Here is a 10,402-nt window from a genome sequence, read left to right as displayed (position 1 = left end):
GTTATGTTAACCACTTGACAAAATAGTGTTTTTCTCTGAGGCATGGCAAAAACCGTTTATTCAAACCTCTTTCAGGAGCTGTCGGGGACGAGTAGAGTGCAGTCTAGACCAGGGTAGGCTAACTTCAGTCCTGGCGAGCCTCTGTCCTGCTGAGTTCAGCTCCAACCCTGATCAAACACACACCAACAAGCTAATCAAGGTCTGAAGGTTGCTGGAAAGATACAGACAGGTGAGTTTTTATCAGGGTTGGAGCTAAACATGCGTTTTTTAAAGCACTAAATGGTTTAGCTCCGCAGTACTTAACGCATTAGCGCATTATAGTCCTTCACATCTATTGCGATCTCAAAATTCCGGCCAGTTAATAATACCTAGAATATCAAAATCGACTGCTGGCGGTAGATCCTTTTCCTATTTAGCACCAAAACTTTGGAACAGTCTTCCTAACATTGTCCGGGTGTCACGCTATACCAGGACAGGAGACCAGAATACAATTTAAACTCAAACTTTATTTATACACGTGTGCAACCCCAAAAATCCCTGGAGGCAGCTGAGGTCAGACTCAAAAGGCAATGAACTTAGAGTCTCTTGGAATACTTGAACTCAGGAAGCATCATTGAATATTGGAACTCAGATAGTGTCTTTGAATGCTCAAACTCAGGAAATGTCTTTGAATACTCAAACTCAGGAGATCATGAATTCCATAGATGACAGTCTCCGTAGATAATAGTTTTCGTAGATGATAGTCTCAGTCTCAGTAGATCCTTGAGAATTAGATGTAGACTCGTAGATACACTGAACTTGAATGCAGACTCATAGATGCAAGGAACATAGACGTAGACTCATAGATACACTGAACTTGAATGAAGACTCACAGATGCATGGAACATAGATGCAGACTCGGTAGACACTAGATCACCATAGACACTGGAATCATCTCGAGAGAGGAAACATAGAATCTCTCACCGATGACCTTTGGAACCAGTGTTTAACCACACGAACTCTTGATACTCCGTCGATACGGGGATCCACCCCGTTTGTGCTGACGGAAAACTCTCAGCGACACTGGAATCACCCCGAGTGAGGAAACATGGAATCACTCACCGATGATCTTTGAAACCAGTGACAGATAACCAAACTAGACCCAGAACATAACATCAAGTCACATTAATACCCGGCAGTGAGTGCATGTGAGGGAGCTGAATATAAAGGCTGGTGATGAGGTAATGATGAGGAGTTCAGCTGCGGTGATGAGGGAAGTGAGTGCAAGTGTGGATCCAGGGGGATGCTGGGAAATGTAGTATGTGACAGGGCCAGGGAAAACCAGGGAAACCGTGATGAGGGAAGTGAGTGCAGGTGTGGATCCAGGGGGATGCTGGGAAATGTAGTACGTGACAGGGCCAGGGAAACCGTGATAAGGGAAGTGAGTGCAGGTGTGGATCCAGGGGGATGCTGGGAAATGTAGTACGTGACAGGGCCAGGGAAAACCAGGGAAACCGTGACACCGGGAAGCAGACACACTCTGTCAGTTCAAAGCTAGATTAAAGACACATCTCTTTGACCTAGCTTTCACATAATACATTATAGACTTCTATAATTCAATGTTAGGCTGCATAGATTAGGTCAGCCGGAACCGGGAACACTTCCCATAAATCCTTATGTACTCGTTACATCATAAGAAGAATCTACACTAATTTTGGTGTCTTTGTTTATCCCGAGGTTTTCCCGCAGCCTGCCGGATCCAGGCCGTATCCAGATCTGACGAAGGACCTTCGCCTGGACCGATGACAACGCAGTGCTGAAGTGCCAACTAGTCTCTCCCTATGGAGGATCCCTTTCCCACTCTACAGATAAAGCGTTGTCGGAAAATTTGTTTTGTGTACCTAACCCGAAGTGACAAAATAAAATAAAATTCTGTATCAAAATTTATAAGACAAGACCAGGGGCCTCATTTATAAAGCTTGCGTACGCACAAAACGGGGCTGAAAACATGCGTACGCCAGTTCCTGAGCAAAAGGTGGGATTTATAAAGAAAAACTTGACGGGAAAATTTGCGCACCTGCACGCAAACTCTGACCCATGCGTACGAACGTTTTGGAGATGGAGCACTTTGGCGACACCGATGGTGAGCTGGAGTTAAATGTATTTTTGGTCACTTTTATACAGAAAATCTAAAGAAAATTAAACATATACAGAAAGATTATACAAATACAATTTCAATCACCAAGCCTGTCACTTGAAGCAAATATCCATTCCTTCTTAAATGTCCGCGGCAGCGAGCGTGTTGAGCCGTTTAGTGAAACTGACACAAATAACAGTTTAAATAAATAAAATACTTCTGATATAAACATTTATATTAAATATGCCATTCAAATTAATGGAGTTAAACACTTAAACATGAAATCATTACTGAAGTTACAACATTTTTTTTAATTCAATCATTAGAAATATTTGTTGTGGATGCGATTGTTTTTGAACACTTTTCCTGTGGCGTGCTTTAATGTTTTAACCACAGAGATAATTGCTTATCATGATAATACCAGATTGTCTGAGAAAATAGTTTCATGCAAATAATGCCCAAGGCCTATCTGTTTCCATTAAAAATATAAATCAATTAAAAATACAATTCGGCAAGTGGAAAAGATTGAGAAAAACTTTCTCTGAAATGTATTTTACACTATTTGATTTATGTAGGCTATTCAAAAACAAGGCAAGGATAGACAACTACTTGATTTGTATTAATGTAATGTTTCTTGTACCGTTTATATAATTTGCATATGATTACTCATCCACGTTATCACGTTGATGAATAATCATATGCAAATGATATGTAGATGAGGATCTGCATAGTAAAACTAGGCGTTGTAAGCTCCATATATGGTTATTTCGGGTGGAGACGCATGTGCGCACAATCTTCCGCTGACTGGGATTTATAAAGTGAATTCTGCGCAGGTTCTGGCGTACGCACGGTTTTATAAGTCTGAATATTTTTTTGCGTACGCCATTTTTGGCTTTCGGGCGCACGTACACTTTTAGTAAGGTTCCTACGCACAGTTTTATAAATGAGGCCCCAGGGCTTTGAGTGACCAGGCTTTGCTATTTTGATGCTTGAAAACTGCCAAACCAGCCAAAATTTTGTCCACCCGCCCAAATTCAAAACCACCCAATCTGGCAACACTTGCATAGGGTTGCATTTCAGTCACCTCTAACCTAACGTTTACAGTGGGTGTAGAAACAAATTCAACCCACTGCATGATGTTATAAGAGCTTAAAGACTGTTTTAAACTCCTTCTTGAATACTTCCCTCAGTCTAGAGGTCATTCTACTCGAGTCATTATCCTACAGAGAAACGAGAGAGAGAGAGAGAGAGAGAGAGCGAGAGAGAGAGAGAGCAGAATTAGAATTTAGGATATATAAGACAACATTGCAAAAAAAAAAGTTAAGAGACTTTCAACATTGGAAAAAGTTGCATAAATTTTAAATAAAACTCACTGTGGTGGAGGTGCAAAAGTTGTTGAAAATTTGTCGAATATCTGAGACAAACTCTTGCACTGTTTTATAATCGTTATTCTCCAGCTCCAGCTTCACTCTGCCCAGCATCATGGGACCACAAATGTTCTTACTGCATCCTGGAACCTGAACACCAGCAGTGCAGACGTCACATGCATGTATATCACATTTAAGACCTTTAAATAATGGCAAAGAGACAGATGAAGAAGCTAAAGATGAGATTTACATTAGTGCAGGGGTCAGTCATGCAGTCATGTAGCAGTTGTAACAGCAAACACTGGCAGTGCTGGAAAAACAAACAAAAAACAGACAGTGTTAAAACAGTGTAGTGTGTGTGCGTCATCTGTCACTGTATCATGATCACACTTGACAACATTAAAAGCCAGGTGTAAATGCAGTCAAGACCCACTCAAATTAGATCACTATAAAACAGATGCTGATCGCATTTAATCAAGGTGTAAATTTAAATTAGCTTTTATAATCTCCATTCACAAGGAATATAAAATGAGGTTATGCTTTACTTTCTCTGCCCCAAAAAAAGCAAAAAAAAAAAAAAAAAAAAAAAGAGAGAAATGTCCCTTTTTCAGGATGCTGTATTTTAAGGATAATTTTGTAAAATCCAAAAAAATCTTTACAGGAAAGGTTTTAAACAATGTTTTTCATGCTTATTTCGATGAACCATAAACAATTATTGCACATGCACCTGTGAGACAGCCCATTTATCCCTTTGCGGACAGGATTAGTTTAACATGGAGAGGTGCATGGGATAAAGTAATAATTACCAGAGCTTCTCTATGATTTTAGTCCCGTCTGAATGTGCCATCTCACTAATCATTACGGACAATGTCAGTAAAGATTACGGCGACTTTTACCTTCAGTAAAAAGGTCCAGAAAAATTACCTCAGGTAATACTAATCCCGTGCGAATAAACCCGTTGTAAATATGTACGTAAATATTTTGTCATTTCCTGTTTTAAATTAGTTTCCCGCGGTTTTCCAAGTATGGAGACGCTTGAAAAAGCATTCAGTTGCGTTCTAGACGCTGGGACAAGTCTGTGGCAAAACTCAAGTGTTTTCCACTCACCATTCAGATCAGAAAGAAGATCGCAAGCACTTGTTAGAGGCACAAAACATCATTTAGTGTTAGGTAAGTGCCTATTACCAACACAATCCAATCTGAAGTTAAAGGTATAGCAGAGGATTTTCTTTTTCCAGGTGGGTAGTCTAAACTATTGGTCCACCTAAGTGTCAATCATTCTGGTGATATGTTTACGTAAGGCCGTCGTACGTGCTCGTCCCTTAGTTTTCGCTTTCTGCGCATGCGCACTTTCAGGGGTTTGTTTATGTGTGGTGAGCTACGGTTTAAGCCATTCATTGAAGCACGCCGTTTCACCGGGTCCTTTGAAAATGTCTGAGGGTCGCAAGAGAAAAAGTTTGTACGAACTGTATGAGAAGAAGAGAAAGGCCTCAGAAGAGAGAAACAAGATCAGAGTATTTTTGGGAGATTGTTTCACACGATGGCGTGCGCTGAAAACACAGGTTGGGCTTCCCACTGATGCCTCAGTCGCGAAGTTTCTACTCGACAGGTAAAGTTTGGCATGCTATTTGGAGAAAAAGTGCAAATCTTTTTTTGGAAAGTAATCTTGTATGAGCGATGCCGACAGCAACTTGTAAACAGAGTGTGCACAAGGAGAACCTCGCACACGTTTAATAGGCGTTCCCTCTTGGGAGCAGGTAGAGTGTTGCGCATGTGCATTTTTTCAAAAAGTGGAGAGGGCAGTTCTTATCTAAAATTCGGAAAGATCCTCCGCTATACCTTTAATTAATACATTGTTCGACCGGACATAACTGTTTTATAAATATAGGTTATATGTGTTTGGGCACATGATATCAGGAAGCAACGTAATATGCACATGACGACAGGAGGGTGACGGCGGTGTGTAAATCGAGTTACTCCTCCCTCTTCTGCTGTTTACTGAGATATCTTATCCTATGCGAATTGGCCATTAATATTACAGACGTCCAGTGGTAAAATTACATTACTCCATCTACCCTTGTAAAGTTAATCCCATTTGAATAGGGCTTAAGACACTAATGCCTGGTTTAACCGACAAGGCTTAAGTCTAGTCCCAGACTAAAATGCATGTTTAACTGAAAGCAACTTACATCTGAAAAAAATATCAGTGCCATTTTTTTGTCTCAAGATTAACACCAGAAATGTTTTTATAAGGCACGTTTTTAAAAGCTACTTGAATACCCCAGTTGAACTAAGGCCTAATCCTTGATTAATCTAAGCCCTGTCTGTGAAACCAGGCCTAACAGTTTACAGGAGGTAGACAATTTAGATCACAGTTACAATAACTTAAAGGTACCCTACACTATGTAACTTTTTTTGTTCAAATTGACAAAATGTAAACAATGAGTCAATATGTCATAACAGTAAATCTGGGTCAAAGATACCTGAGACAAAAACTTGTTTGTATTTTAGGCCTGTCGGGATAGTTTTTGCGTGAAATTGCGTACATACGTCATTCGTCATATCCGTAAATAGAGAAGTTGCTCTGGCTACTTTGACGTGTGTATGGTGTGGGACGGCACAACGGGTTAGTCACAAGGAACGAGAAAGGTTGACATGGAGCAGGTGAATGTTGAACCTCCGGGAATCACACATTTAAAAAAATAAAAAGCGTAGAACAGAGGAGAGTCTGCTGGCAAAAAGAGAACGGGACAGAGCGTGTAATGAAATGAGAATCAACAGTGGCTTGGCTTTTCGGAGATGGCGAGAACTGAGGGATTTGAAATGTTGTAAAAGTGACACAGAGATGGTGTTTTTATCACTCAACAGGTGAGTAAGGTATTTTATTGAACAGATAAACTGCCATATGTAGCTCTTTAACAGAGTTAATTGTAAAGTATTATCTATTGTGAAGGGTCATTTCATTGTGGTTGTTGTAGCTGTGCTGGAATTTATTTTCAAGGAAGTACCGTGTCTATTAATGGGTAAAGCTACAGTAACGGCTTCAGCTAATAGCTTGAGATCCTTTCCATATAAACTGGTTATATCTCACATGCCTAGTAGTGAATATATTATGAGCACTAAGGTAATCTCTCTCTCGTTTCATCTGCACACTCACGCAAAGCACAACCAAAACCAAGTTCTTCCACAAAATGCATATAGTTTTGTTTTTTAACCGCTATAGAGGCCAAAAGTTACATAGTGTACCTTTAAAGACACTAAGACCTTTCTACGAACTCTGAAAAACACCAGGAGAAAGATGCTGGAGGCTCTGCTGCAGGAGGCATGAGGACTGCAGACGTGAACAGAGCAATAAACTGCAATGTCTGTAATGTAAGATGTCTAAGACAGTGCTACAGGGAGACATGAAGGACATCTTTTTTACCAGTGTGTACTGAGAGACTGGACTGCTCAAAACGTCCTGTTGGGTCTTTCGACTGGAATCCTCCATATTCTTTATCACACAGAATGTGCAGCTCCACTGGCTTCTGTACAGACAAAACACACAATATTACACACGTCAACTGTTTAGTTTGACTAAACCAGGTAAAGGTTTTCTCTCTCTCTCACCCAGGTGAGTCTTCATCTACAGCTGGTAGGTGACAGTGTGAATGAAAAGCTCGTGGACATTCGTCACAACACACGAGATCTCCCTCAGAGTCACACACGAAACACACGTCATCATTCTGCTGGGACAAGAGTTCATAAAGACATAAAACATTTAAAGAATTCTGAAAAGTTTGCTGGTCATGCTGATATTCTGACATGGTAAATGTGAGATGATGATGTCTTACTAGGTATTGATCTTGTTCTTCACAAATCTCACAATCACAGTTTATCATATGCAGTTCCAAAACTCTTTTCTGGAAAGAATGTGAGAACACAGTGTTTTAAATGTGATTGTTTTCTGACACAAGGACAATTTTTTTTTTTTTTTTTTTTTTTACCATTATAAGTTTTCCTAGAGGAATCCCATAGGCCACAATGTCTTTCCTCCATGCTCCATCTGGTTTGTTCAATCTGATGAAATCCCCTGGGCTCAGCCAAACGTCTTTTGTCCTTATGCATCTCCCACAATGCCCTGAAATAAAGACAAATCTGCGTGCTTAAGTTCTGTACCACTACAGTCAAGCACTATATTTAGATTCATTGTCAATATGCAAGAGAAAACCTGATAACTTGTTTTAAGAAACAGATTTTCTAGCTAGAAATGTAAAACACTGACAACATATTTATAATCATAGTAATTATTATGAAAGTATTCCCACTCACACACCTTTGGCAAAGCGAGATTTGTACAGGATGCCAGAGCCAGAACCGCAGGTAACACGTAGGGTAGGACCTTTAAACACGCTCATGTCAATACCATCATCATCACCATCATCATCATCATCACCACCATCATCTTGATTGTCATTGATCTTCTCATCTGATTCTACAACAAATACACAAACATTTAGGAAACAAAATATTTTCTTAAATATCTTTATGAATAAGTGTTGTAAAATGTTATTTAAAGGAATATTTATTTTCTATTAAATAAAAAATGCTCACCCTGTTGTTCCAAACCCACAGGGCTTTTTTCCTTCTGCAGAACATAAAATGAGAAATGTTGATGAACATCTAGGTCACTCTTAACTTACAGTATAAGTCACATTTGAAAGCTTCAGTCTAGAAAGGTTAACTCCTCCATCAAATAAGAAAACCATGCAATAGCAGCCAAACCTTTGCATCCTGAACCTCGCTTTTTTTAAAGCTTTTAGATGAAAGAAAGCCATCCTATGAACAGAAAATAGTACAAAGTTATAATATGTCATAAACATATTTAAATATATCATCATTAGTGTTATGTTGTCTTCCCTCTGTCCATTTTATATCAGGGAACTGCTATTTAACTGGAATTTCTCAAATGAATTCCGACTCACTAATCACCAAGGTTATGATAATTTTTTTTTTTTTTTTTTGAAAAATGCTATTTTATAATTGCTCTCAAGTGCATTAGTTGAAACTGTTTGTATTGATTACTTATTAAAACCGATCTTATGTACCTCTATGAGTTTCTGGAGTGGAATCCCATTGCTAAAGATGCTGATTTTCCACTTTTTGTTCCTTTCTCTTTTTCCAAACCTCTCAAACTCACTGGGCTTGAACCACTGGCCTTCACTGAAGATGCACTCCTGTTCTAAGGACAGAAAAACAGTTTATTCAACCACTATTGGAATGACTTGTGAGCACCTGGATGTTAGATGTTCCAGAATTATAATCTTGAGACATTCAACAGCTTACTGTAGCTCCTCATAAACATTACTGCATTCTTTAATAGAAACATTTCTGCACCTACTGTTATTATATTTCTTCAAATGCAAGATGCCCTCTTTACAACCACATGTAACAGGAAGTTGAGAATTGTTTTGTCCTTTAGATGATTCTGAAACAAGTTCAATCAAATCAGTTAGCATTAAGTGCACCTCTTCATATTTTAAAAGACATGCCTGATTAATAATACTGTCTTGTAATTTTATTAGTAAAAATGCATTAGACTTACTGGGGCACTTTTGTCTCTTGGCTTGTTTCTTCTTCTCTGATGTGCAGAGGGAGGACGATCCCCTCAGCTGTCTCTTCTTACAGTTTTGTTTCTCCATCATCCTCCTCCTCTTTTTATCCCTTGATGTCCTTTATTTCTAACGCTGTTCTCACTCAGCCATACTGGAATGCCCTCAACGAGTGATTTCATGAAAGGGCTGTCGTATTTTCTGCATTATTTGAACAGCAGGAAGTGGTCGGGTTCCTCCGTGTTGAGTTGCCTCCCTCTCACATTCACAGAAGCGAAACTCAAGGTTGCTTTTTGGTCCGCCTTTATTAAAGATACACTCCTGCACTAAAGGCGGTTTATTCAGCCATTACTGGAATGACTTCTGGATGCTCTAGAATTTTGATCTCTTGCAACTCAGTGAAAAACAAAACCATAAAAACAACAGATGAGAAAGGATATTATTTTTTGGGCTCGTCCACAGAATGCAAATATTTTCTAGAACCTTTTAATGGAAATGGATTTTCAAAGCAGTATTGTAATACAGTATTGTAATACTTAAAAAAAAAGATTTCATTCGCATGCTGACATTAATAACTCTATTACTGTTGTCCTCTTTCACAAACAAACAAACATGAACAAACAACAACAAGGTTCTGAGCCCTGCCTAAAGCGACATATGGTGGTGGAAAAAATGGGAGAAAAAATTAGGCGATTTTTCAAATCTTTTCAAACCTTTACGTTCCCCTGAGAAACTTTGCATTTCCTGCAAAGGTGGCAATATATTCACAGATTTAAACGTCCTGGATCAATAACTCGTGAGCTAAACGTTGTTAAAACACAAATGACACCCATTTCCAATCATAGAAACGTAGCCTACAGACAACGATCGAGCTACAACCCAATTTTCCTCAAAACAAGCTTCATAGCCTAATATTATATATATATATATATATATATATATATATATATATATATATATATATATATATATATATATATATATATATATATATAAACTAATAATTGTAAAGTCATTGATTTAGTTTCATAATAAATAATGATTAAAATTACGCATTTATATCAAAATAAGTGTTGTAACCAGCAGGTGGGGCGTAGCCATCATTTCAAAAGTGAGGGGGACAGAATGGCAAGTGTAATACCAGTTTTTTTTTTCAGACTTTTGTTGACAGGTTTTTGCTTAATTGGCTTAGTATGCTATTTATTTTTAAAGCAATAAAACCGAAAGAAAGAACGAAAGAAAGAAAGATGTTCAGTAGGCCTACTTTATATCGCACATGCAGGGTTTTCCCTGGCTCCAAACTAGGCGGAGGTGGTGAAATCCTGATC

General features: G+C 38.7%; 1 protein-coding gene across 4 annotated transcripts; it reads right to left on the bottom strand.

The window, feature by feature from the left end:
• Positions 1 to 486: 486 nt before the first annotated feature.
• LOC308701031 (nuclear body protein SP140-like protein) lies at positions 487 to 9,349 on the bottom strand. Of its 4 annotated transcripts, none has more exons than XM_081383030.1 (13): positions 9,068 to 9,349; positions 8,864 to 8,950; positions 8,571 to 8,704; positions 8,248 to 8,301; positions 8,077 to 8,110; positions 7,799 to 7,957; positions 7,470 to 7,603; positions 7,317 to 7,385; positions 7,093 to 7,211; positions 6,908 to 7,010; positions 3,734 to 3,793; positions 3,490 to 3,633; positions 487 to 3,336 (listed from the first exon to the last, which is right to left on the bottom strand). In XM_081383030.1, the coding sequence occupies exons 1-13, from the start codon at positions 9,165 to 9,167 to the stop codon at positions 3,256 to 3,258; spliced, it is 1,278 nt and encodes a 425-aa protein (XP_081239156.1). In that variant the 5' UTR covers positions 9,168 to 9,349; the 3' UTR covers positions 487 to 3,255. The 4 variants fall into 4 exon arrangements, with proteins under 4 accessions (XP_081239156.1, XP_081239158.1, XP_081239157.1 ...); XM_081383032.1 differs by having other exon boundaries at positions 6,908 to 7,007; XM_081383031.1 differs by having other exon boundaries at positions 7,093 to 7,208.
• Positions 9,350 to 10,402: the final 1,053 nt, after the last annotated feature.

Source organism: Scardinius erythrophthalmus (assembly GCF_964197995.2).
Source record: "Scardinius erythrophthalmus genome assembly, chromosome: 1".
Lineage (NCBI taxonomy): Eukaryota > Metazoa > Chordata > Actinopteri > Cypriniformes > Leuciscidae > Scardinius > Scardinius erythrophthalmus.
The sequence above is the reverse complement of the archived record's forward strand: the minus strand, read 5'-3'. Positions and strand labels throughout refer to the sequence as shown.

What these genes read in the sequence shown, in the direction of transcription:
- LOC308701031 (XM_081383030.1), bottom strand. Translation starts at nt 9,167, where the DNA reads ATGATGGAGAAACAAAACTGTAAGAAGAGACAGCTGAGGGGATCGTCC. An exon ending in GTAGATGAAGACTCACCTGG is followed by an intron (nt 7,011 to 7,092) that starts GTGAGAGAGAGA and finishes TTGTCTGTACAG; the next exon opens with AAGCCAGTGGAGCTGCACAT. An exon ending in CAGTCTCTCAGTACACACTG is followed by an intron (nt 3,794 to 6,907) that starts GTAAAAAAGATG and finishes TTGTTTTTCCAG; the next exon opens with CACTGCCAGTGTTTGCTGTT.